The sequence below is a fragment of the Lithobates pipiens genome, unplaced genomic scaffold (genome assembly GCF_037356315.1).
Source record: "Lithobates pipiens isolate NorthernLeopardFrog02 unplaced genomic scaffold, aLitPip1_a1.2 Scaffold_23, whole genome shotgun sequence".
NCBI classification, from domain to species: Eukaryota; Metazoa; Chordata; class Amphibia; order Anura; family Ranidae; genus Lithobates; species Lithobates pipiens.
In genome coordinates this window covers 35,732,608-35,759,850 of record NW_027507785.1, presented here as the reverse complement: position 1 = coordinate 35,759,850, position 27,243 = coordinate 35,732,608, and the positions used below count along the sequence as shown (strand labels likewise).

At 44.5% G+C, this 27,243-nt stretch overlaps 1 protein-coding gene across 1 annotated transcript in view; it reads left to right on the top strand.

Moving 5' to 3' along the window:
• The window catches only part of ACER3 (alkaline ceramidase 3), a 119,438-nt gene that overhangs the window by 72,125 nt on the left and 20,070 nt on the right, over positions 1–27,243 (top strand). The window contains exons 3-6 of the mRNA XM_077451423.1: positions 2,889–2,941; positions 4,196–4,248; positions 7,742–7,823; positions 20,398–20,433. Coding sequence (XP_077307549.1) covers positions 2,889–2,941; positions 4,196–4,248; positions 7,742–7,823; positions 20,398–20,433 — 224 coding nt within the window. The remainder of the gene's footprint in view (positions 1–2,888; positions 2,942–4,195; positions 4,249–7,741; positions 7,824–20,397; positions 20,434–27,243) is intronic.

Sequence of the window (27,243 nt, the reverse complement as noted above, 5' to 3'; positions counted from 1 at the left end):
TATGCTGTTTCCCACCCCTCATTTTTACACTGCTTGGGGACGTCCCGATGGTCTAAGTAAAGGAGCTGTGTCAGTTGGTGGACATAAGAGAAAATAGGATTTTTGTACTCGCCGTAAAATACTTTTCTCTGTAGTTCACTGACTGACGCAGCACCCTCCCCTCCTATTTTATGTTATACTGCTTGTTGACGTACTGAGGCTGCAGGAAGCAGACTGAGGGGTTATTACCGGAGGGACCACCCCCCCCCCCCCCCCCCCCGGGGCGGAACTGTAAAGTTCATTTTTTTTTTTTTTGTACATGTCAACATGTTCTGCCTAGTCCTCTCCTGAAGGTGGCGTAACAACCCGATGGTTTAGTCAGGGGTCTCAGGTGGCCCTCCAGCTGTTACGAAACTACAAGTCCCATAAGGCATTGCAGGGCTGACAGTTGCAAGTGTGACTCCCACAGACAGAGGCATGATGGGACTTGTAGTTTCGCAACAGCTAGAGGGCCGCCAGTTTGAGACCCCTGGTCCAAGTAAAGGAGCTGTGTCAGTCAGTGAACTAGAGAAAAGGATTTTACGGTTAGTACAAAAATCCTATTTTTGTGGACCCCTAAACAAGCATTTAAAGTGGTTCTAAAGCCTAAACCTGTTTTTCCCTTAATAGATCCCCTGTATTAAGGTAAAAAAAAAAAAAAAAAGGTAACAGTATTGGTGCTGCCCAGACTTCTTCCACACACTCCTGGTACCGGCGCCCCCACCGTTTATTCTGGGCTCCATTTGGTCATCTGTAAACCCAGGACCAACCTGGTGGATGCAGGGGAGGGAGAAGAGTGGACGCCCCCGCCCCCGCTGCCGAGGAGGTTTCCTTTCCCTGGAGTTCATCTTTTAAAGTCACACTGTCCCTTCACCCATTCACCCATGTGACTGCAGATATCCCTTCCACCTTGGCAGCCCGATATACCAAGTCTAGCCCCCCCCCCCCCCCCCCGCCCACTGCAACTGTTTTGTTTACACTTCAGCTGTCAGCAGTGGTACAAAGCGTTTTTTTTAATTTTTGCTCTATAAACAAAGAGCGACATTTTGAAGAATTTTTTTTTTTTTTTTTCTATAATAAATATCCCCAAAAAAAAGTAAACCCCCCTCCCCGAATTTCTTCATCAGTTTAGGCCAATATGCATCCTGCTACATATTTTTGGTAAAAATCACAATAAGCATATAGTTTGTTGTTTTTTTTTTTTTTTTTGGGTTGCTGCAGCAAATAACCCAGCGGTGATTAAATACCACCAAAAGCTCTATTCGTGTGAAAAAAAAAGACAAACCTTTCATATAGGTACAGTGTTGCATGACTGAGTAATTGTCATTCAAAGTGTGAGAGCACCGAAAGCTGAAAATCAGTCCGCTTAGGAAAGTGGTTAAGTGGTTGAAAAAGAGAATGTGTGCGCTGCATTTGAAGATTTCATAGCTTGCCAGGTGACGAATGTTCTCCATTACGAACGCTAGTTTACAAGATCAACCGCTTCTACTTCCGAGCATGCGTGTTTGTACTTTGGACTTTTGTCCGACGGACTTGTGTACACAGGATTGGAAAATCTGACAACAGACATCTGTTGATAGAAAATTTGAAAACATGCCATCCAACATTTTGTTGGCGGAAAGTCCAACAAAAATTGTCTGATGGAGCGTACACACAGTTCCCATCGGAAGGTCCGATCGTGTGTACGAGGCTTTACACTAACACAAGCAGATGGAATTTCTAGTGGGAGTAAACTCCCATGCAATAATTGTACCTATAGGTAAGGCTTTCCTATTAATACTGTAAATATCTGCTAAACTTGCACTGTTTAGGAGATATTTACTGTACATACAGCCGGTGACGTCACCGTCACATGCACTCTGAAGGCTTCGTTCTAAGGCAAGTTTCACATAATGTGCTAGTATGTGATGCCTTGCAGGTTAGGAGAAATTGCAGGCAGTTTTTCTACCACTTTCAGACCTTTTTCTCCGAGCAAACAAGCAGGACAAAACTCTGGATAGCCGCAACACTGGAAAAAGACTTGAAATCCCATCTTTAATTGAAACAACGTGGGTCACATCAAAACAAAATTAAAAAATCCACAGCAAAAGAATAACTGGGTACAGGACAACTGACGCGTTTCGCACCGTAATCAGTGCTTACTCATAGCTAACCATCTTTCAAGCAAATATCAAATATATAGCATAAAACATAGAGGCAAGGCATATCACATAATTGAAAGATTGAAGGCAATTATATACAGCTGAATCGCACTTGCAATTAGATCCTAGCATGTCCTGCCAAGCAGTAAAAATAAGAAAACTTGAAAGAAAGCAAAAAGAAAAAATCTTTTTGATCAAAAATCTAACCAAAATTTAGCTCTTAGTGAAAAAAGATGCTGCAGGCATACACCACCTTATACAGGTGCGTATGTCTGTATGAAGTAAGTGAAAAATAGACTAGTAGGCCCTAGAAAGTGAAATGAAAATATTCAGTTTTATCAAAGATGAAAAATTATTAAATCCCGTGCAAGAAAAAGAGCAAAAAGAAAACAAAAAATTAGAGTGGGTGGAGGATATAGATTGATAAAAAATCAAACACATACACAGAGGGACCCGTGGAAACGTTAAATCTATGTATAAATAACAGGTGCCACATGTATAATCAGTATACGGTGTCCTGTAAAAAAAGCACATCCGTGTCGCATGAAAAAAAAAAAAGCATACGTGATGCGTTTACATCAATTCAAAATAAGCACGAATAACGAATATAATCTGTAATATATGAATCATGACCTTTTTCTCCGTCGCAAGCTTTGTTTGACATGACACGGTATTCACAGCGTTGCATTACTAGATACCCTAACTATCCCCTCTTTTCTTTCATTTCAGCTGTGGGATTGGGATCCTGGTGCTTCCACATGACACTGCAATACGAAATGCAGGTAACCTTTTTTTTTTTTTTTTTTTTTTTTTTTTTAAGGAAACCGATAAGCTAAACTCCCATCTGTAATAGCGGAGGCTTCCCTGGAGTGTTGAAGGTTTTCTAAGCTTGATGGTGCGGGTGCCTCTCTAGTGACCCCATACAATTGCTTAGAGCACCGCTTCAAGTGTCAGTTCTTCTGCTCCGGTGATCCACTAGATCTAGGTACCGGCGTTTGTAGTGTTCATCTAAGCACACTGTGTAATAAGTTTAGAGATGCCGCACTCCTAACAGCCCATGTACAAGGTACAGATAGATAGCGACCTCAGCCTAGGCTCCTCCCAGGTCACTGACACGTTTCGCCTCGCCCATGGGGCTTAGTTATACAGCCCTGATGACTAAAGCCTGCTACATACTATTAGTTTAAGTGATTGTAAAGGCAGAAGGATGTTTATCCTAATGCATTCTATGCTTAAAGTGATTGTAAAGGTAAACACTTAAAAAAACAAAAACAAACAAACATCGTACTTACCTCCACTGTGCAGCTTGTTTTGCACAGTGGCCCCCGAACCTGCTCTTCTGCGGTCCCTCAGCAGCTCTCACGGCTCCTCCCCACATCTGATAACCCTCTTGGAGTAGCACTCCCCCCCGAGGGGGTTACCTTGCGGGCGCGCTCCTGAGTCCAGCATTTGGTGTCCATAGAGGCTGAATACAGGAGTTGGCCCCGCCCCCTGGCACTGGCATCATTGGATTTGATTGACAGTGGGAGCCAATGGCTGTGCTGCTATCAATCTATCCAATCGAGAGCTGAGAACCCTAGGCAGAGAGCGCGTCCCCGCCAGGTCAAGTTCGAGGGTTCGGGTATGTAAGATTGGGGGGCCGGTCACTGACGGGTGATTTTTTTTTTTTTTTTTTTTTTTACCTTAATGCATCCTATCTGAGTGGCAGCTGCCTGCTGATGCTGAAACTTAGTTGCTTGCTGCAGAGAGAAGAGAGTAGAAACACCAGTGGCCAGGAGCCCTAGGTAGCAATGTGCCCTAGGCGGCTGCCTAGTTTTTCTTAATGGTAGCTCCAGCCCTGATGATGGCCCTCCAGTGCGCAGCTTCAAAAATGTGTCAATATAAACTCGCATATCCCCATCCTGACTGGTTCCTTTCGGCTGAGCATAGTCCCCAGGTTAGCTCCCAGGTCCCTGGCGGGAAGCATGTATGTCCAGGATGATTCTATTGTCTAACATTGGTTGTGTTTTTTTCTTTTTTTTTTCCCTTCTGTTTAGCTGCTGGATGAATTGCCCATGATCTACAGCTGTAGTGTCTTTGTCTACTGCCTGTAAGTAACTTCTTTTTTTTTTTTTTCTTTAAGCTGAGCTCCAGACAGACGGCTAAATATACAGACCATACAAATCTAAATATATAGACAATAAAGATCTTTTAACTGTTGCACAAGATAAAAAAAAAATGAATGGTATTTCCATTCGTCCAGTCTTGTGATGTGGACATCCATGCCAGATGGCACAGTCAGGTTGGCATACTTTACTGCAGTAAACCTAGCTATACCATTGGAAAAAAAAAAAACTGGATTGATTTCCCCATGCAAACATTAACCACTTCAGCCACGGACCATTTGGCTTGCCAAAGACCAGAGCACTTTTTGCGATTCGGCACTGCGGCACTTTAACTGACAATTGCGCGGTCGTGCGACGTTGCTCCCAAACAAAATTTATGGTCCCCAACCCCCCCCACAGATAGAGCTTTTTTTTGGTGGTATTTGATCAGCTCTGTTTTTTTTATTTTTGCACTATAAACAAAAAAAATAGTGACAATTTTTTGAAAAAAACTAATTTTTTTGCAAGAATAAAAAATCCCCCAAAAATATATTAAAAAAACATTTTTTTCCTCAGTTTAGGCCGATACGTATTCTTCTACATATTTTTGTTAAAAAAAAAAAAAATCACAATAAGCGATTGGTTTGCGCAAAAGTTGTAGCGTCTACAAAATAGGGGATAGTTTTATGACGTTTTTATGAATCATTTTTTTATTTACTAGTAATGGCAGCAATCAGCAATTTTTATCTGCACTGCAACATAATGGCAGACAGAACGGACACTTTTGGCACGATTTTGGGACCATTCACGATTATACAGCGATCAGTGCAATTAAAAATGCCTTGATTACTGTGTAAATGTGCAATCCAGCACTACACTTTATATGCCAATATATATATCACGGAGCTCCTGGCGGGCACGTGCCCGCAAGCCGCCTCTTAAAGGGCAATGTACAGATATGTGATTCTGCCTATACGTGCCCTTCTGCCTATTGTATATCTGCGTGAGGCAGTCGGGAAGCGGTTAGTCATTGTAAAGGTTCATTTTCTTTTTCTTTTAGAATAACAAACATGTCATACTTACCTGCTCTGTGCAAGGGTTTTACACAGAGCAGCCCCGATCCTCCTTTTCTGGGGTCCCCCAGCGGCGCTCCTCCTCTTCAAGTGCCTCCACAGAGAGCCGCATTCCCTGGGGGCACTAGAGCGGGCACGATCTTGAGTCCTGCTTTCATTGACATGGATATCAGGACTTGGCCCGGCCCCCCTGTTGCTAGATGGGATTGACAGCAGCGGGAGCTAATGGCTCCTGCTGCTCTCAATCTATCCAATGAGGGAGACGGCGACTGGAGCTGCTGGGCTCGTACTTATCGCTGGAACAATCGGTTTCAGGTAGGGAAAAGGGGAGGGGCTCTAGGGGGCAGCTGTAGCGTAGAAGGTTTTTTACCATCATACATGAAGGTGACAAACCATGAGGGTTTACAACTCCTTTATTGGGAAATCCTCCTCACTGTATCTTTTTGTATTGTGACAGTGGGATCCCCCTCCATCAGGATACACTGTTCAACACTACAGTCAATTGGCTGCATGTGCTGATCGAAAATCAGGTTTTCTAACTCTTATGACCAGCTTCTGTTGAACAGAGGGGGCTACACATGGATCGAAATTCATCTGAATCCTGCTGAACTGGACACAGTTTGATCCATGTAAGGGCCAGCTTGGTTACATTGATCTAGCTTGGACCAATGAAGTATCTCATACCTGACTGATCCCTGTGCAAGCTGTAAATCACTGTAATAGTCGGTGCTAGCAGCAGTCTTCTGGGTCCTGTGTCAAGCAGCAGCCCCTCTGCATAGTAACCAGAAGGGATCGCTCACTCAGCAGGGCCACCATTATGATGAACACAAAGCGTTCTCTGATTGGACGGCGCGGCGATCATGTTGCCACCCTGCCTCTCCACCTTGTCCAATCGGACAACACCTTGTTTTAATAAAAAAAAAATATACATACATATATATATATATATATATATATATATATATATATATATATATATATATATATATATATATATATATATATATATTTAATGCAGTAAACAGAAAAGTGCAGAAACTTTTTGAGGTGTGTGTGTATCGTTATGTTTTGGCAGCAGTATACCGTTTTTGTTGGTTTTCTGTTGGTTTCATTCCACACTGAAAACACTTCTTGCCTTCACATTTTTTTTTTTTTTTTTTATATAATGCATATATGGAAAATGGGCACATTTGCAGCCACATTGCAGTGCAAAATGTGTTGGTAGGACACACTTGGCAACTGGGTAGATTTTGAAGAAAAGGCAGCGGGGTCATTAAACTTTTTTTCGTTCATTGCTTACATATAAAACACACGGCATCTATGTAGTCCAGATGTGAATGAGGCCTGAAGATTACCAGCACTCCACATGTGAGAGAAGTCTCTGCTAATGAATCATGTTGGAATGCTCAACCGCTAAATATGCTCCTACATCGCCATCTAGTGGCTACTTTTAGGTGTGTTAGTTTATAAAACCATGAATATGCTCTATATTTGGGGGTCTCCAAACTTTCTACACAAGGGGGCACTTTACTGTCCATCAGACTTTAGGGGTCCGGACTGTTCCCAGTGGGAGTAAAACATGTCTCATCTTTGGTATTACGGGAAGAAATGGTGCCCCATTGGTGTCGGTGGGAGGAATAATGCAGACATCACCAGTGTGGGTCTTTTTTTTATTATTTTTTTTTTGTTTGTTTTTTTTTGTTGTTTTGGGGTTTTTTTCAGGCGGTGCTCAGCTTTCTTGTAAAAGCAACCCTAGATACTAATTAGCCACTGGATTGCTTTTACTAGCAGCGGGAATGAACCTGACTTTTCTGCCAGCGTTTCCACTGGCTGACCGGCTCCGATCATCTCTATGGTATAGGAAACAGGAAGCTACAGGTATGAGCATTTAATCACTTCCAGTTTCACCGCAAAATAAACCCTTAGTGCTTTGAAAAAAGCATTGTATCATACCAATCTTGGTATGATCTGAAGCTTTTAAGGGCAGAGGAGGGATCTGGGGCCTAATAGACCCCAGATCTCTGAGGGGGAAAAAAAAAAAGCATCTCTCACTGCCTATTGCTATCACAAAGTATATTTTATAATTCCCTGTGATAAGTGATCACAGAACCTGCTGGCCAAATGTTGCGGCCATTGTTCTTAGTCTCACAATAAAACGTAATTAAAAACAAAAGTGTCCCCACATCCCTAACACTTTTTTTTTTATCAAAGGTGATGGGCGTTTTTTTTTTTTTTTTACCATAATCGAGGAAATGCATTAAAGTAAAACCATGTTTTTATGTCTGGAGTAATAACTTTCATTTTGATAATAAGAAAGAGGCCCCTTTTAATTCATAGAATTATTTGTCAATGCTGATTTGTTCTGTTGATGTGAAGTGTGATTTATCAAGAAGTCGACTTTAATTACGCTTTTTATTTGTTGCAGATATGAATGTTTCAAGGGCAGAAATTCATATAATTACGTGTTGCTATTTCTGCTAGGACTTTTCAGTTTAACAGTAACACTAGTAAGTGTGTTTTTTTTTTTTTTTTTTCTTTATCGTTTTGCTATATTGTGTGCTAATTCAATATGCTGTGTGTCACTTTGTCTCAAAAACTGAATGTGAAATATAAAGGAGTAAACGGCAGACAAGACAAAGTGGTGCTTTGAGTCTGCACCCCCCAGCCCCCCCCCCCCCCCCCCTCCTCCTTCTTTTTTTTTTTTTTTTTTTTTACTTTGAGTATAAATCTGTGTTTTTGTCCAATGCATGTTTAAATTCACTTGCTGTTGGCTGACTCATTACCTCTGCTGGGAGTTTCAAGCTTCAACTACTCTTTTAGTAAAATAATAATAAAGTTAGTTTGGAGTTCTCCTCCTCCTGCTAGGTTGAAGTCATGTCCCCGTGTTCTTGGTACAGTCTCATGGAAAATGCATCACAGGAGGTTTCCATCATATTCCAATTTTTCTTTCCTCCAGACTGTACAGATTAAAATAGACAGCAGGATCTTAATATGTTTTATCCCTTAGACTTTAAGTGAAGTCACCAGAGCTATTCTAAATGAAGTCTAAAGATCTATGTAGAGTTATCGGGACCTACTGCTCATGATCCCTCTACTAATACCTAAAGATCTATATAAGGGGATCAGGACCTCCCTCCTTCCTTCTGCTGGTGACCTCTCTAGTGATAACTGAAGATCTATGTAGAGGAATCGGTACCTCCTACCTCTTGCTGGTGACTCCTGTACTGTAGGGGTAACTAAATATCTATATAGGGGAATCGGGACACCCTTCCTCTACCCGGTGATCCCTCTAGCGGTAATCAAATATCTATATAGGGGAATTGGGACCTTCCGCCTCCTGCTGGTGAGTCCCTCTAGTGATAACTAAAGATCTATATAGAAGAACCAGGACCTCCTTCCTCCTGCTGGTGACCCCTCAAGTGGTAATCAAATATCTATGTTGGGGAATTAGGACCCCTTTCCTCCAGCTGGTGATACCGCTAGTGGTAACTAAAGATCTGTTTTTCTCCAGTCATCTTCCAGGACGGCACACCTGAGAGATGACTGGTCCACCTGACAGGAAACACAATCAACAACAAGTTTAAAAGTCCCCACCCCTCCCTCAGACCCTCAGTTCTTGATTGTGTTTCCCACAGATGACAGCGAAACCAAGTTTCTCCTTTTATTTTTTTATGGAGAGGTCTGGGACCTCGCTTTTTCCTAGAGAGGATTATCCTTGTTTGTGGGGCTCAGCGGACAGGGTCTGCCTTTCTCCCTTGCAACCCCCAGAGACACCTGGGGGAGATAGTCCTCGCTTAAGGTCTCCTTTAGGAGCCCTGTTTGCAGCTTCGTGGGACAGGGGAGTTGTCCTAAACGTGCTGCTCCCCATTTGTGTTTGCCTACCTTGAGCGACTGTTCGTTGGTGGTAAGCTGCATTCCTCCAGTGCTGAACGCGGTGGCGTGCGTTCCAGCTCTACGGCGCAGGTCCGGAAGTCCGGATGCATCACTTCCGGCCATCGGATTTCTGGATGGAGGCTGGGAGGTCTGGACGCATTGGCGTGCGTTCCAACTGCACGGCGCAGGTCCGGAAGAGGCCGTACGTCACTTCCGGCCGACGGACCTCCTAAAGATGGCGCCGACCGGCGGGAATATTCAAACAGCAGAGGCTGCAGTGAAGCACCCCGGCTACTGTTTGTGAAAACGCCGTTTACCTTGCAGCACTTTCAAAGGCAAACAGGGGAACGCTCAGGACTGTGCCTTAACCCAGCGATTCTGCAGGGCAGCTAAAATCGTCATGGAACTGGAAGGTCCGTCTGAGCAGACAGCTATTGAGGTCGCCACAGGGGGTGAGTGATCCAGCTGTGTTTTGAGGGGCGGGGTACTCTGAGGTAGACTCCCCTTGGCCCTTTTAGACTTGAGTAGCTAATTGTTAAATTTCCTATTTTACAGGGACTGAAGGCTCTGCCCAGGGGTCAGCCTGTAGGTCTATAGAAAAGGCTACTTCAAAGTCCAAACGCTGTGGTTATTGTAATGCTAAATTAGCACAGGACCACAGCAAACCTTTCTGCGATAGGTATATCTTTAAACTCGCAGGCAGGGAGACCGCTCAGGTCGTGAAGGAAGGTAGGGCTTTACAGTCTGAAATGTTAGCCACCCTTCAATCTTTTCAAACTACTCTAGTGAAGAGCAGGATGAGAGTCCCTCTGAGAGAGAGATTCCTCACCCACAAGAAAATTTTTCCACATCCTATACGGAGAGCCAGGGCCAGGCCTCCCTATTGTCTGAGTGGAGGAAGGTCAGGTCCCAGAAGTTACTTCTGGGGAGGATTCGGACCAGGATAGCCAGGGGGAGGCAAAACCTGGGGGTTTTTTGTTCCCAAGTGAGGACATGGAGGGTCTTTTAAAGGCCATTTACACCTCGGAGGATATCCAGGTCCCCTCTGCCCAAGTTTCAGCACAGGACAGGGTGTATAGGGGCCTAGGAAGGTTGCAGGCCAGAACCTTTCCCATCCACCAGTCTCTGAAGGAGATAGTCCTCAGAGAGTGGAAGGAACCTGAACGTAAGCTTCTCAGACTGTAAGCTTGGAAAAGGTGTCCCTTTAAGGGTGAGGAGGAGGAAAGATTTTTTAAAAAACCCCTCGTTTGGATGCAGCCCTGGCACAGGTGTCCAAGAGGTCGGATTTATCCTTTGAAGATTCTGGAAATATCCAAGATCAGATGGATAAGAAATCTGAGACTTTACTAAAAGGGGCCTGGGAGGCGAATGCGGCAGCAATGGCGCCGGCCCTAGTTTCCGCCTGAGTAGCCAGAAATACAGACACCTGGCTTGGCAAATCAATAGATCACGTCTCCCGGGGTGAGGAGACTAAAGATATTTTGGAATCACTGGAGGTAATCAGTCGAGCGGTAGCGTATGTGGCAGATGCAGCGGTGGAGACTGTTAGGACCACAGCTAAGACAGCAGCACTCTTAAACTCCGCCAGGAGGGCCCTATGGGTAAAGACCTGGGATGGAGATTTCACTTCCAAATCCCGTTTGTGTGGCATTCCCTTTGAGGGTTCCCGTTTGTTTGGGTCAGGCTTGGATCAGGTTTGGTTCCGATCTACTGAAAAGGGAAAGAAGTTCCCGGTAAAACCCAAGAGGGAAAGGGGTAAGAAATTTTTTCGAGGCCCCCACTCAAGGACTCATCATAAAGGGAAAGTTGAACAAAGGAAGAGGTGGAAAAGGAAAGGATAAGAGTACAATTCTTTTTTCCAGTTCCGGAACCTCTCAGAAAGAGGGTAAATGCGCCACCATAGGAGTGGGCGCAAGACTCAGCAACTTCCTTCCCCATTGGAAAAGGATTACGCAGAGTCCATATATTTTAAATCTCTTAGAAGTAGGGTACAGACTGGAATTCCAAAGTCTTCCCCCACAGAATTTTCTAATTGCCTTTCCTCCCAGGGACCCAGCCAGGGCAGCGGGTTTACTGGAAAATTTAAAGGAGCTGGCAGAGCAAGGAACATTGCTCCAGTACCAGCCAGTCAATTAGCCCAGGGTTTTTTTTTTTTTACTCACACGTATTTGTGGTTCCAAAACCCTCAGGCAGATTTAGTTTAATAATAAATCTGAGAGCACTAAACCGTTACTTACTTCAGAAGAGGTTCAGGGTGGAAAGTATTTACTCAGTAAGAAAACATCTTCAGGCAGGAGTTTTTATGGTCACTCTGGACCTGAATGACGCATATTTACATGTACCCTTTGCTCCCGAGTATCAGAGATACCTACGTTTCGCAGTCCATATACAACAGAGAGTAGAACACTGGCAGTTCAGAGCTCTTCCCTTTGGGCTGGCGGCAAGCCCAAGGTTATTCACAAAAGTGATGGCCAAGGTCGTAGCATATCTACACTTACAGGGCATAAGGTTAATACCCTACCTAGACGACTTGCTGATCTACAGTGTGGATCAGAAGCAAGCAGTGATAGACAGAGACATTGTGTTAGAGGTTCTGGAAACCTTGGGCTGGTTGGTCAGCCGGGAGAAGTCCTTACTGACACCTTCTCCGTCCAAACTATACCTAGGCTACCTGTTAGATTCACAGGCACAGAGGGTGTTCTTACCAGCGGAAAAGGTAGTGAAGGTCCAGAATGCGGTTGTCACCCTTCTCGAAAGAAGAGAAGCCTCTCTGAGATATATAATGAGACTGCTGGGCCTCATGACGGCCTGCATACCGGCAGTAACCTGATTTGGTGAAAGGTCGCCCCTGGGCCCAGGTAAACCCATTAGTCTTGACCATGGACTCCAGCGCTTGGGGCTGGGGGGCTCATCTGGTAGACCAGTATGCCCAAGGGTCTTGGAACCACAGCCAAGCCAGGGAATCCTCCAATTTCAGGGAGCTCCTGGCTGTAGGCAAGGCCCTAGACTATTTCCAACAGTAGCTGCAGGACAGAGAGGTTCAGGTCCTCTCGGACAACCAGGTCACGGTGGCATACTTAAATCACCAAGGAGGAACAAGGTCTGGCAAACTGAGGGGGTTAGCGCAGCAAATCCTTGGGGAAGCAGAAAGGAAGGTCCTTTCACTGTCAGCGGTTCATATAAAAGGCTCACTCAATCTACAGGCAGATTTCTTAAGCAGACAGCCCATCCTTCAGGGGAATGGGGATTGAGCAAAGAAATCTTCTTCCTGGTTTGCAGACATTTCGGCAAGCCAGAAATAGATTTATTCGCTTCCCGGAGGAATGCGAAGGTCAGCAGATTTTTCTCCCTTTACAAGGATCAAGAAGCAAAAGGGATAGACGCTCTTGTACAGGTGTGGAATTTCAGGCTGGCTTATGCCTTTCCCCCACTGGTACTCCTTCCCAGAGTCCTACAGAAGTTAACCTACTCAAGGACAGACCTGGTGCTAATAGCACCCTGGTGGCCCAAGAGGGTTTGGTTTCCCACCATTCAGAGTCTCTCGGTAGCTCCCCAGTTGCATCTGCTGGTGCAACGAGACCTGCTCAGTCAGGGTCCAGTCTTTCACCCCGACCCGGGACGTCTCTCTCTGACAGCATGGCTTTTGAGAGGGAAATACTCCGTGACAGGGGCTGTTTGGAGAGAGTGATAGACACTCTTCTCCTCAGTAGGAAAGGCGTCACCAGAAAAATTTATGCAAAAGTCTGGAAAGTTTTCTCCCATTGGCTGCAGTCTAAGGAGGGGGTTCTCCAGATGATACCTACCATCCTAGACTTTCTTCAAGAGGGGGTGGACCAGGGTTTTTCAGTCAGCACCCTAAAAGTCCAGGTGGCAGCCCTGTCCGTGTTTTTTTGATAGGAAGCTAGGACAGGAGCCGCTGATAAAAAGATTTTTGTTGGCCAGGGAAAGGGTAGTTCCAGTCAGGTCGGTCAGTTGCCCTCCATGGGACCTGTCCCTGGTATTAGATGCCCTAACAAGGGGGCCTTTTGAGCCAGTGGCTCAAATTTCTGTTAAACTTTTATCATTTTAAGTTGGCCTTCCTTCTGGCTATCACTACGTCCAGAAGGGTGGGTGATATACAGGCCCTTTCGATTAAAGAACTGTTTTTTTGCACATCCTAGAGGATGGGGTAATCCTCACTCAGGATCCTCTTTATTGGCCAAAGGTGGCTTCACTATTTCACAGGACACAGGAGATTATTCTCCCGTCTTTTTGCCAGAATCCCAAGAATAAGGAAGAGGAAAGGTTCCATTTCTTAGATGTCAGGTGTTGTCTCCTAGCCTATTTGGAAAGAGTGAAAGACTTTAGGAGATCCAGTCACTTATTGATCACCTTCTCAGGGAAGAGAAAGGGTCTACAAGCTTCTAAGACAACGATAGCTAGATGGGTTAGACAATATAGGCAGGCAGGTAAACCAGTACCAACCCGCCTTAAGGCGCATTCAACCAGATCCCTGGCGACCTCCTGGGCAGAGAAGGCAGGCGCCTCAATCGACCAGATCTGCAGAGCAGCAACATGGACGAGCCATAGAACTTTTCTGAGGCACTACAGAGTGGAGCTGTTGTCCCCTCAGGATTTGGCATTTGGCAGGAAGGTCCTACAAGCGGTTGTCCCGCCCTAAAAGTAGGCCTGAACTTCTTGCTTATCCTCTCAGGTGTGCCGTCCTGGAAGATGACTGGAGAAAATGACCAGTTACACTTACCGGTAACGTCTTTTCTAGGAAATCTTCCAGGACGGCAGGCCTACTCCCTACCCTTGTTTTATTGGTGTGGTATATTGATTCCTCACAGAATGTTCCCTCTGACACCGGTGTGGGATTTTCTTTACCATAACTGAGGGTCTGAGGGAGGGGTGGGGACTTTTAAACTTGTTGTTGATTGTGTTTCCTGTCAGGTGGACCAGTCATCTCTCAGGTGTGCCGTCCTGGAAGATTTCCTAGAAAAGACGTTACCGGTAAGTGTAACTGGTCATTTTTGTTTTTTTAAAGATATTTTTATTAAGTTTCAAGACGAAACCAACATATAAAAAATAAAAATAAAACTGGGTTGGTCATTAGTATACAGTAACAAGCAGTAGGTCTTACAGTCAATAAACATAAGTTGATGCATAAATCGCATATTGTATTTAGATACATAAACGTGGTTCAGACACACTTATTGGTGCAAATTTAGCAACAGTGTTCACCAGGATATTAAAGGACATGGCATGACCTGGGAGTAGCTTTGGGATATGTTCACTTTGGGGGTAAGGTCAAAGGACTAGCTATCCATCTACCCCAGATCTTGTGAAATGTTTTATAGTGATTTTATATAGTGGTATAGAATCATTAATTAACTTTAACCAGAGGGATTTTGGAGAAGTCTTTGCCCCCTTCCAGGACAATAAGTCCTTTTAACATAAAAATAAAGTATACAGAGAAGTCTCTTAGCATGGGACGTTATATGCAGGTCACCAAAGATGTCCAGAAGGCAGTTCTTGGGGTGGATAATGTTTGGGAGAGCTAATGCTTAGGATATGAGAGAGCCCACTTCCACCGGGAGGGCCTGGATCACGGGACATGACCAGAAACCGTTTGACCCCAGCCTCGGAAACATTTAGCCGAGGGCGATAACCCCATTTTATGTAACCTAGCCAGGGTAAGGTGGGAATGATGGAAAATATTAACCCATATAATGCAATCCCTTGATGAGATTACTGAGGTTTTGTATGTGTCACTAAATTCGGTCCAGTCATCATCTGTAAGGGGAATGTCCACAGAAGTCCATTTTGCCTGGGCCTTCGAAATCTGGAGTTAGTCAGTCATTAGGGCAGCATAGTAGGTGGAGACCAGTTTAGTAGAATCGGGGTGTCTCAGTAATTTCTCCAATGGGGATAGGGTAGTGGGGTCATCTAGGGAACCAAATTGGGCACGAACAGCATGTCTGAGCTGATAGTAATAGAACAGGTAGGAGCGTGGCAAGTCAAAGTCAAGGTGTAGCTGATAAAAGGATTTAAAGCCCTGTGCATTGTATAAATGACACGGGTATTTAACCCCCTTTGAGTTCCAGTGGTTAGGGTCAGGCATAACGTACAGTTCCTGTAGATTGTGATTGAACCGCATGGGGTTATTGGGGGATGTCAACCAAGTATGTGTAGATATCATCTTAACAATGTAATTGAATACTGAAAAAGAGGTGGCTAGTAAAGAGGTGCCAGGGCGGGATGGGACTCTGCCTCTGTAGATGATGTTGTGTGGGGTCTCTAGGGATGATGCAATAGTTCTCTCTGTAGTAGTACAAGCATTCGCTGCAGCTGGGTGTAGCCAGTCATCGATATGTACCAGTTGAGATGCTAGATGATATAGATAAGTCAGGAAACTCCAAGCCCACCAAATGTGTTGGCAATCTTAGCATTTCAAGAGCTACCTTTTGGGGGTTTACCATTCCAAAGAAATGCCATACATATCACATTTATGCGTTTAAAAATAGACGTTGGGATTTTGCACAGGGCATTAGCCAGTATATACAGCAATTTAGGTAGCTAGATCATTTTTAGGGTGTTGGCCCTACCATAAGGTCCAAAGGCAAGTACAGCCATTGCTTGGTTTGCTCTTGCAGTTGTGTTAATAAGGGGTCTAATTTATTAAATCATTAAATCATCAAATCATTAATTTATCAAATTTATCAATTCATTCTCTGCAGCTATTACCTTTTGTACCACCACCCCCTCCCTTTTAGCATGTAAGCTCTATGAGCAGGGCCCTCCTGTGCCTTTTGTATTGAACTGTATTGTAATTGTATTGTCCCCCCTATACATTGTAAAGCGCTGCAGAAACTGATGGTGCTATGTAAATCGTGTATAATGTAATAAAAATGAATGATATAGGCAGAGGCTTCTGTACTAGAACCCCCGAGATACCTAAGAGGACACCACCTGCAATCTGGACTCCAGGTGAATCTGGGGAATTGCAGCGGAATCCAAAGGAAAAAGATTGGATTTTTGCCCCAATTCACCTGGAAGCCAGAATAATCGCCAAATATATGTACGGTAATTTCAGATAGAAAAGTGTGGAACGACTCATTTGTGTTGGCCAGGTATACTAGGATATCGTCCGCATATAGCGAGACCCGCTCCTCTATGGTGGCAATAGGGAGACCCTTGATTGAGGGAGAGGAGCGAATGCGTACTGAAAGAGGCTCCATGGCCAGGGCAAACAGGAGGGGCGACATCGGGCACCCCTGCCTGGTGCCCCTAGTGATTGGAAAAGTCAGTAGCATGTGAATTAACCTGAATGCAGGCCACTGGGGAGGTGTAAAGGAGTTTTATCCATGCTATAACATGGGGGCCAAAGCCACACAGTTGTAACATACAAAAGAAATATGGCCATTCCACACTGTCGAATGCTTTACAGGTATCCAGGGATACGATGGCACGAGTGGAGGGACAGTCACGTGGGTACTGAATATTGTGGAACAGTCTGCGGATATTCATTCTGGTGGACCTGCCAAGTATAAAGCCCCACTGGTCACTGTTAACCAAGGTCCCAACTACAGTATTCACCCCTTTCGTCAGCACTTTGGCCAGGATTTTGACATCCACATTGATGAGAGATATTGAGCAGTAGGAATCACATTTGAGTGGGTCATTACAGGGTTTTAGTAGAAGTACAATCAAAGCCTCTCGCATGGTGGGGGGAAGGGTTCCACCGTCCACGGCTTTGTTATATGTATGCAAGAGATATGGGCATAATAGATCTTTAAATTGAGCATACCATTCGGCTAGATAGCCATCTAGGCCTGGGGTCTTATGTGTAGGTAGTTGTGAGATGGCTGCTGCATCTCATCAACCGAAATGGGTGCCTCTAACTCATCTCTTCCCTCAGTTGATAGGGAGGGGAGAGATATGTCAGCTAGGTAGTCATTCAGTTGGAATTCGGTATAGTCCGCTCTGGATGTATATAGGTCCTTGTAGAAGCTTAAAAAAGTTTCCATAATATCCTTAGGGGTGTCACTGATTTGGCCTTGTGTAGTAAGGCTACGTGGGATAGAAATGGGGGGACGGTCAGGTAGGCTAAGATACGTCCAGGTTTGTTACCATGTTCAAATGATTTCTGGGTAGCATGTAACATACATTTTTATGTAAGATCAAGCAAACGGAGTCCATAGTCTCTGTGACTCTGTAGCCATGCGTCTCTTGTGTCGGGGACAGGATTAGAGGCATAGGCAGACTCCACTTACACCATGACTGTTTCTAATTAGTAAGTTGTCGGTTATTTTTGCTTATAACACCAGTGATGGACATAAAGATACCCCGTAATGTAGTTTTAAAAGCCTCACGTTCTGTGGAGGGATCCACTGTGCCCAGATTGTCTCTCCAGTAGCCTGAAATGCCCTTTCTACATTCCCCCTGCACCACCTCGTCCTCCAGCCAGTTTCAAGCACCAAATTCCTCCAAGGATTCAAGCACCAAATAGTAGAGCCCAAGCCAGGGAGGAGGAGGTCCACAGAGAAGCATGATCCGAAACCCCTCTGGGCAAATGGGGAAACAGCAGAGACAATGGGAAGAGTGTTCGTTGTGGCAAACGCCAATGTCAATTCGAGACATGGTGTGGAAAGAGTCAGAGTGGCAGGAATACTGGCACACGGATGTTTCCAGCGCCATACCTCCGTGAGACCATGAACCTGTGTCCAGTCTACAAATGAGGGGAAGGGCCTACCACCAACCCCCCAAGCGGTCCATAGTAGGATTTAAATGGCGTTTAAATTCCGCTACATAAAGTAGAGGGTCTGGACCGCAGCTAGAGGGACAATTTGGACAGCACCTCTGCTAAAAATGGGGCAGGGATATAAATGTTAACAAGGGTGAATGTGACAGAGGAAATTTGTAAGGCGAGTACAATAAATCTCCCATCGGGGTCTGTTTTAACTTGTAGAATTTCAGCGGGGAGAGATTCAGCCAGCAGAATAGAGACCCCCTCAGAATAATTTGTGTGAGCAGTATGATCATATTGGGCCAGCCACGGGCGTTTGAGGGCTCTCACCTTAGTTCCAGTAAGGCGAGTTTCTTGGAGGCATATGATATGGGTGCGAAAAAAATTTAAAACTGAGAAGACCAGGGACTGCTTTTTATCCGTAAGGGCTTCACCATGGCTGAGTAGTCAGTACAAAATAATCACATAAGGGCATGAATATAATCACATGTATAACCTAAGAGGTCGTGCCACCTAAAATGTTTTCAAATATGCATACATTACAATGTGTACATCTACCGCTAGAGAGCCATAAAGGTAGTGAACATGAAAAATCAATATTCTGCCATGGGCATTACCCATAAAAAATACAAAAGGTAAAAAAAGGAAAAAAAAAAGTCCAAGAGTCCAACAGAAAACCCATGCCCCCACCCCGCTTGGCCATCCCAAGCGAGCCTTGGATCCCTAAACCTAGAAAGCCTCCCTAAACTGTCAGTGGAGTTGAGAACTGTTCCTTGGCCGCGCCACTAACCAGTGAGGGGGTAATGTGGCATCCAGTGGGGCTCTCAAAAGAAAGCATGAATCATATAAAGAGGTCCTTTTCAAGGATACAGAACCTCCGTTGATGTAGGGGAAGTCAAATACCACTAGCCTCTCTGCTGATCAGGAGGTATAATATTCAGGCCAGGTAAAGAATAACTTTGAGAGAGAAGGCCAGGTGCAGTGGTGAAGTGCTCCCCGTTAATGTGCTGGAGGGGGGACCAGGATTATCATGGGGCAGAAGGCAACATGGTGGACGAAACAGATATAAATGTTGTAGCCTAGTTAAAAATGTGTAGAAACCCCTGGATCTGTAGTAATGGGGCAGAAGGCAATTTCAAGGAGTTAATACTGCTGTCATTCACCCCTGCATCTGGGCAGGTTCCCATAATGGTCACTCAGCCACGACATGGCTTCTTTGGGGCTGGTGTAGAAGTGGGCCTTACTATCATGAATGACTCACAGCTTGGCGGGGAAAAGCATAGCATGTGGTAGGCCTTCAGCACGCAGGCGGGACTTCGCTGCTGCAAAAGAGATGCGTTGGCACTGGACTTCAGCTGAGAAATGAGGTATTGCCATTGTACTTGCTTGGACCATTTTCTCTTGCCAGGCGTAGAATTGCCACCTTGTCCTGAAGGTTAAGCATCCGTGCAATAAGGGAGCATGGGGGCGCTGCCACTGGGGGAGGACTAGGGTGGGGGCGGTATGCAAGTTTGAGAATGAGGGTGCATTAATACCAAAGATGTCCTGCAGCCATGAGTATAGAAACGTTTCTGCTCGTTCAAGAAACCCGACAAAACGGAGATTGTTCCTGCACGAACGATTCTCTAAATCATATTTTTGGCGAGAGAGGCAACCATCTCACTGGTAGTAACACGCACATTAACTGACAAGGGGTGCACAGTGTCTTCTAGGAAACTGATACGTTCCTCCATGTCCCTGGTTCTATCACGTAGGTTCTGGACATCCTGCTTCAGAAGGGAGAAGTCCAGACATATAGAAGCAATCTTTGTGGAGAGTGAGGCCTTACAGTCCTGTATAGCCAGCATGATAGTGGACAGTGTAGGCTCATTAGGGGGAGAATCTACGTCCTGGTTGCCCTCATCGTGTTGCTGGGAGTCCTGGGACAAAGGGGGTCTACTTGGGTGTGCAAGGTAGCAGGAGTTGAGATACTCGCCCCTGTAGCAGAGCTCCGGTCAGCAGAGGAGGATGCCTGCAGCGTGTCTGCTTGCCCTGCATGTGTCCCGGCGCCATATTGTCTATCGCAGATGGGGGGCTAGAGCACCCCGTACTTCACCATGTCAGCCAGCCTGATGGGTTCCCGCTGCTGTGGGGAAGGATTTGGCACCTTAGGTGAGGAGGTAGGACCCAGGATAAGGGTAGGATGGGTGTTGAGAGCGGAGCGGTGTTTCAATGCAGCCGCTCGCTCCACCATCAAGCCAAGCCCCCGCCAATTAAAGATCTATAGATTGGAATGAGGACCTCCTTCCTCCTGCTGGTGGTTATTCTAGTGGTAACTAAAGATCTATAGATTGGAATGGGACCCCTCTAGTAGTAGCTAAAGAGCTTGTGATGCACCCCAGAATTCTATTTGCATTCCCCACTGCAAATCAGAATATGTAGGGTTGGGTACAGGGTTTTTTTGGTCAACTTTTAATCATTGTAATTTTTCTTCTTCTCAGGTCTACTTAAATTGGAAGGAACCGGTATTCCACCAGGTACATTAGCTGCATGTCTTGGAATCTTTGTTTTTGTGTTGCTACATTCATGGATCAGAAGATTTCTCAATCGTTTAATAACCAAAACTTGGGTATTGTTGTAGAAATGGTGCAGGAACCCTTTTAGGGACTGTACATGCATTCTTGCCCATGTAAGAACTGCTTTTCAGTACTTGGTAGACAACGGGAATACAAAATAAAATAAAATCTGTGCTTAGTGCCCAACTGTGAAATAATGGATCCAAAAATAAAGACCAACTCCAATCCACCCAATAAGAAGAGCAGCACTCATTGATATTAGGGCCAGTTCACACCACATGCAGTCCAGTACATTTTTTTTTTCTGCATCAAAAACGCAGTTCCAGAATTAGAAATAGAACATGCTGCATTTTTCCTGCACTGGACTGTACTGGAATGCTGTTAAAAGTATCAAAAACTCACAGGAATGCACCAAAAATGCACTGGAACACCCATGTTCTTAAAAAAAGGGGGGGGGGGGTAAATGCACTGGACTGCATAAAAAACGCCCCGGAATGCATCAAAACCGCGCATGCAAAAAAGCATCTGGAGCGCATCCAGACTGTTTCTATGGTGTGACCTGGCCCTAAGGATACATCCATCATGCACTTTAAAAAAAAAATAATGTTGTGCTGTCCCTCTAGCCCTGGTTCACAAAGGTGCGGCTTTGAAATTGTGCTACTTCAGCGTGACTTTGCACTATCGATTTCATTGTGGCTTGAAACTTCATTCAACAAAAGTCTATTCAAATTGTAATGAAATCCATAAAAAATATTGCAAAACCCCTTTGCGACATGAGCCACAGCGATGTGAACGGTTCAATTGCCGGCAATGGGGTGCAGCTTGTCAAGCGATTTGGAACTGTCAAATCACATGACAAGTCGCACCGGTGTGAACCGGGGCTTAAATTTTCACAATCTACTATAGTGCAAAAGGAGCAAATATCCATAAACCCAAAATAATAAATATAAGTGAAAGGAGTGCTCAAACGCAGTGAGACTAAATTAGGTCTGTTTAAGACAGTATTTATGCTCAGTGTAAGGTGTTTCTTCCTCCACCACATTAAAACGCAGAACTGCTTAGCAGAAATCAAGACCCCATAATATAAGAGGTCTAAATACTCTTGATTATAATGGCAGAAGGGACTTGGCTCTTCTCACACATAGACGCCGATCAGATCAGGCCCAATAATTTTGCACCAAAGAGAAATGAAAACCCCATAGTGTAATAAAGTATGAACTTTTTTATTAAAAATTAAAGTGAGGTACTCACAAAATAGGGTTACTTACCACAAGACATATTGCGAGCGTGATGACGTCACTGATGAGGCTCCCTCTACACGTATAGTCACAACCAACATCATCAAGGGGCAGCTAATATCCTCCCCTTTGACATTCTCACAAACCATGTTCCATTCTTCTTCACTTCATCATATATGCCAGCATTTCTTACATGTATAACAATAGAAGAAGCTTCTATGCAGAGTTGATTTAGCTGTATGAATGTGACTGTATCACAATTATAAGTACTTGTGAAATGGCATTGATGGCTGAGTTCCATTCGGCGTACCATTTTAAAGTTTATGTAAAGCCAAAACCTTTTTCCTTTCTATTTTGGATTGAATGAGGAAGTGTTGTAACCCGTGTGTGTGTGTGTGTGTGTGTGTGTGTGTGTGTGTGTTTTTACCCTGTTGGGGAGATCCCCCCTCTCTATTTGTCCTGGTGACCATTGTCTCTGACACAGCTACAGTGCCTTGCAAAAGTATTCATCCCACCCTTGGCATTTTTCGTGTATTGTTGCCTCACAACCTGGAATTAATATGGATTGTTTGAGGATTTGCATCATTTAATTTAGAGAACATGCCCACAACTTTGAAGATTTTTTTTTTTTTTTTATTGCGAAGCAAACAACAAATAGGACAAAATAACAGAAAGTCGATGTGCATAACTATTCACACCCCTAAAGTCAATACTTTGTAGAGCCACCTTATGCGGCTATCACAGCTCCAAGTCGCTTTGGATAAGTCTCTATGAGCTTGTCACATCTCACCACTGGGATTTTTGCCCATTCCTCCTTGAAACCTGCTCCAGTTCCTTCAAGTTGGTGCTTGTGAACAGCAATCTTTAAGTCTGTCCACAGATTTTCTATTGTATTGAGGTCTGGGCTTTGACTAGGCCATTCCAACACATTTACATGTTTCCCCTTAAATCACTCAAGTGTTGCTTTAGCAGTGTGTTTGGGGTCATTGTCCTGCTGGAAGGTGAACCTCCATCCTAGCCTCAAATCACACACAGAGTGGTACAGGTTTTGCTCAAGGGTATTTGGCACCATCCATCTTTCCCTCAACTCTGACAAGTTTCCCAGTCCTGACTGCTGTTTATGTGATGTGATAGGTTTGCGCCAAAGTAAAATTTTAGTCTCATCAGACCAGAGCACCTTCCTCCATACATTTTTGGAGTCTCCCACATGCCTTTTCACAAACTCAAAACGTGGCTTTTTGATTAAAGTAATGTCTTTCTTCTGGCCACTCTGCCATAAAGCCCAACTCTATGGAGCGTACAGCTTATTGTCGTCCTTTGTACAGATACTCCAGTCTCTGCTGTGGAACTCTACTGCTCCTCCAGGGTTACCTTAGGTCTCTGTGCTGCCTCTCTGATTAATGCCCTCCTTGCCCGGTCCGTGAATTTTGGTGTGCGGCCGTCTCTTGGCAGGTTTTCTTTTGTGCCATGTTCTTTCCATTTGGTTATGATAGATTTGATGGTGCTCCTAGGGATCATCAAAGATTTGGATATTTTTTTATAACCTAACCCTGACTTGTACTTCTCAACAACATTGTCCCTTACTTGTTTGGAGAGTTCCTTGGTCTTCATGGCAGTGTTTGGTTAGTGGTGCCTCTTGCTTAGGTGTTGCAGCCTCTGGGGCCTTTCAAAAAGGTGTGTATATGTAATGACAGATCATGTGACACTTAAACGTCATACACACGATCGGACTTTAACCTCCTTGGCGGTATGATTATGTCAGGAATTTTGTACCAAAAGCGGTACAATTCTTTTGCATGGAAATTTGGTGTTATGTATTATAGGCCTGCAATTCTTAGTAATTACTTAAACCTGACCAAACAAGACTCTAGTAGACATCCCAGATGTGATAAAGTTTGAAACACAAAATCATGAATTATAATCTAATAAGTAATATAATTTTATTCAATAATGTAATGCGAAATAATGAAATTTGTCAAACAAAGAAAATTCAATAAACATCCTGAGTGTGATAAATTTTGAAGCAAGGTACAGCACACAGTCCAACATCACAAACCGGACAATAGAACCGGCTTTCTTTTCAGACTTTTTTTCCATTGCCATCTCTCTTTGAACAGAAAACCACGCACATCCTGGTAGGTGCTGCCTTTTTTGCGGTTGGTGGTATGTAGTCCATAAAGTGACGACCTGTTAGGCATTCTGGGTTGGCAACGTCAACGGCACGTCGTCCAGGTCTGTTCGCAGCTCCTGATGGTGTCTGGTGTTTGACAAAAATCTGCTCAGCCACCTTCCAGATAGAATGAACAAGAGGCTTGTCACTCTTTGCTCTGTATAGAATATATGAATTCCAAAGGCATTGTTACAGAAGATGCCGGAAAATCTTTTTATATTTTTTTTTTTGCTGTTTGCGCATAGCCGGATAAAATGTCATTGCCTGATCGGCTCTGTCAACCCCTCCCATAGTGCAATTAGTCTATCACGACTTGCGGCTTTAGCACATCTTTCCCACCTTTTGTGTGGACCATGGCAGTGGAGGTATTGTGCACCGTGCTCATGAGACACACGTCCTTGTCTTGCCATCGCATTGCCATCATCTTACCCTGCTGCCAGGCAACCAATTCTCCGGTTTTTAGCTTTTTCTTGGAAAACATAGATGGCATGTCACGTTGGTTAGGCCTAACAGTACCATACGCATCGGTCTTGTTTTGTAGCAAAACCTCAAACCGTTCCAGAGACGTATAGAAGGACTGATGATGTGGCCATCCCATAGCCGCTGTACCTGGGGTTGAACTTGTGCCTTTACCGGTGTAAATGACGGAATTCCAGATGTACCCAGTGGATGACTCGCAGAGCATGTAGGATTTTATGCCAAACCGTGCTCTTTTGGATGCAATAAACTGTATCCAGCTCAGGCATCCCTTGTAGGCCATCAAGCTTTCATCCACGCAGACGTCCCTTTCTGGCACGTAGGTCCGCTGGAAATTGGTCACTATAATTTGGCATACCTCCCAGATATTTTTTAGTTTGGGTGCAGGATGCGTAGCCTCATAAAACTCTTCTTCATTGTTCGTGAAGTGGAAATACTTCATGATGAGGGAAAAACGGTATTCGGACATCACGGCGCCAAAAAACGAAGTGGCCAGTAATTTATTGGTGGTCCAGTACCATTTCTGGAGCAGTTTCCCCACCACCCCCTGAAGAATAATGAGTCCCAGAAACTGCCAGATGTCCTCTTTGGTCACCGGTTCCCACTTTCTGCTTCAGGAAAACCTGGCATGCAGCGTAGCGGATTTCTGCTCTTGGTAGCGATTTGTCTCTGACAATTTTTTCAAATACCTCCTCAGTGAGGAATAACTGCAGGTATGCCAGAGGGTTGTCACGCTCTACATCTACCTTCATCCCAGGTGATCCAGTGAAGGGGAATCTTGGCGGCGCTACCTGGTCCGTATCGCAGTTGATAGGGTACCAAATGCGCACATCACTGAGGTCGGGTGCATGATCATCACCGCTGTCACTTGCCAGATCCGTGTCACTGTCAGACAATTCTCCCCACGACTCTCTATCTCTAAGTTCTACGAGCAACTCCGTGTCGCTGTCGCTCAGCTGGTCCAAAGGCAATTTTGTAGCGGAGTGGCGCTTTTTTTGATGCCATGTTAGATTATTTTATTGGAGGCAAGGGGCACTGTACAGTTATCAGTCAGATAAAGAGATGATACAGTCTAATCCTCTCAGATTACAGTGTATCACCTCTTTTTATGTGTTTGTGTTATTTTACTTTTTTTTTTAATTCCCGCCTAGTTCCACTCCCATGCGTCGCTGCTGCTCGCAGGGAACGGAACCAGGAAGTGAGATGCCGGTGATCTCGCCGGCGATTGCGTCGGCGATCATAGGGGAGGACAGTGGAGAACATCGCTGGAGTGCCAGGAGAAGGTAAGATCTCCGCTGGCCGCTCTGCAATGTTACCCCGAGCGTGACTCGGGATTACCGCATCTGCCAGAACAAAATAAAACCCAAGTCACGCTCAGGGATGCCACCAAGGAGGTTAAACAAACTTTCCCGTGGATTTGTGTACAAAGGGCATTGGCCGTGAACTTCTTAAACATACACACGGAAGGACTTTTTCAGCCAACTTTCACCAAATCACATGGTTTTTCTGCTCTTTACTGCCACCCTTTGGTCAACTTCTGTATTGTTGTCTAATCTTTTGCATTGGTTCTGAGCATGCGTGTATGTACTTTGGACTAAAGTCCTATGGTTTTCTGTACACACGATCGGCCTTTTAAAGCTGAAACGTTTGTGTTTGCGGAGCGAACTTTTGTCCGAAGAAAACCGAAAAAGTATGTCCGATGGAGCGTGCACACGGTCGGATGTTGCCTTAAAACAGCTAATTTGCATGTTTGTTGTCAAAAAGTCCGATCGTGTGTATGGGCCTTTAGATTGCACACAGATGAACCTCATTTCACTAATTATGTGACTTCTGAAGGTAATTCGTTGCACCAGAGATTTTTATGGGCTTCGTAACAAAGGGGGTGAATACATACACACATGCCAACTATCAGTTTTTTTTTCTTTTTTCTGAAAAATGCTTTTATGTATATATTTTTCAAATTTTACTTCCCCCAACTTAGACTATTGTGTTCTGATCCATCACATATAATTCAGATTAAAAAAAAAAAAAGTTGAACTAAAGGCTGTGATGTCACAAAATAGGTAAAAAGCCAAGGGGGGCGTGAATACTTTTGCAAGGCACTGTATATCCAAAACTAAAAATAATCTGGTTTTATACACACTTTAAACTCCGATAACATAAAAGGCAACAGGGAATGGGTTTTTCTGCCTTGCAGCCAGGGCTGGGGGATCGGGATTTATAGGACTTATAATATTTTAATTAGAAAAAAAAATCCCTGTGTAGAAAAGGACTATTAGCCTCTCATGTAAAAAAAATAAAATAATTTGATGCTAGTCTTGATTTCATCAGACCTTCATTATAATTGAGCTACTTTAGTTCAGGTTGCTGCAGTAAGATGGAGCTGTGACCACTTAAGAAGGAGCAAGCTTGGCCAGAAGCTGAGCACTGAGATTGGGTGGACACAGCAGTGCTGGAAAGTGGAAGAAATTTAGTACATATGGAATGTTTCATAGTAGTGCCGGGAGCAGAGAGCCCCTGTGATGTGCTAAGCACAGCTGATAGCTGGTGTACAACAATGGGCCTGTGTTCCATTGGATATGGTGACCTGTCAGAATTGGTAACGGTAGTGATGTTCCATTGCCGCCATCTTGCTACTCCCCGTACTCCACCACAGTAACGATACACCCAGAGGGGGGAAGCGGACATCTTTTTACACCCACCGGAGTTTTGCATTTCACAGTTATTTAACAGGAAACTGAGCTTATAAGGTGAAAAACGGTAATTGGAAATCCGACGGACTGTTTTAGATGTTGAATTTGAATGGGCCCGTGTTCCGTTTGGATATGGTGACCTGTCAGAATTGGTAACGGTAGTGATGTTCCATTGCCGCCATCTTGCTGCTCC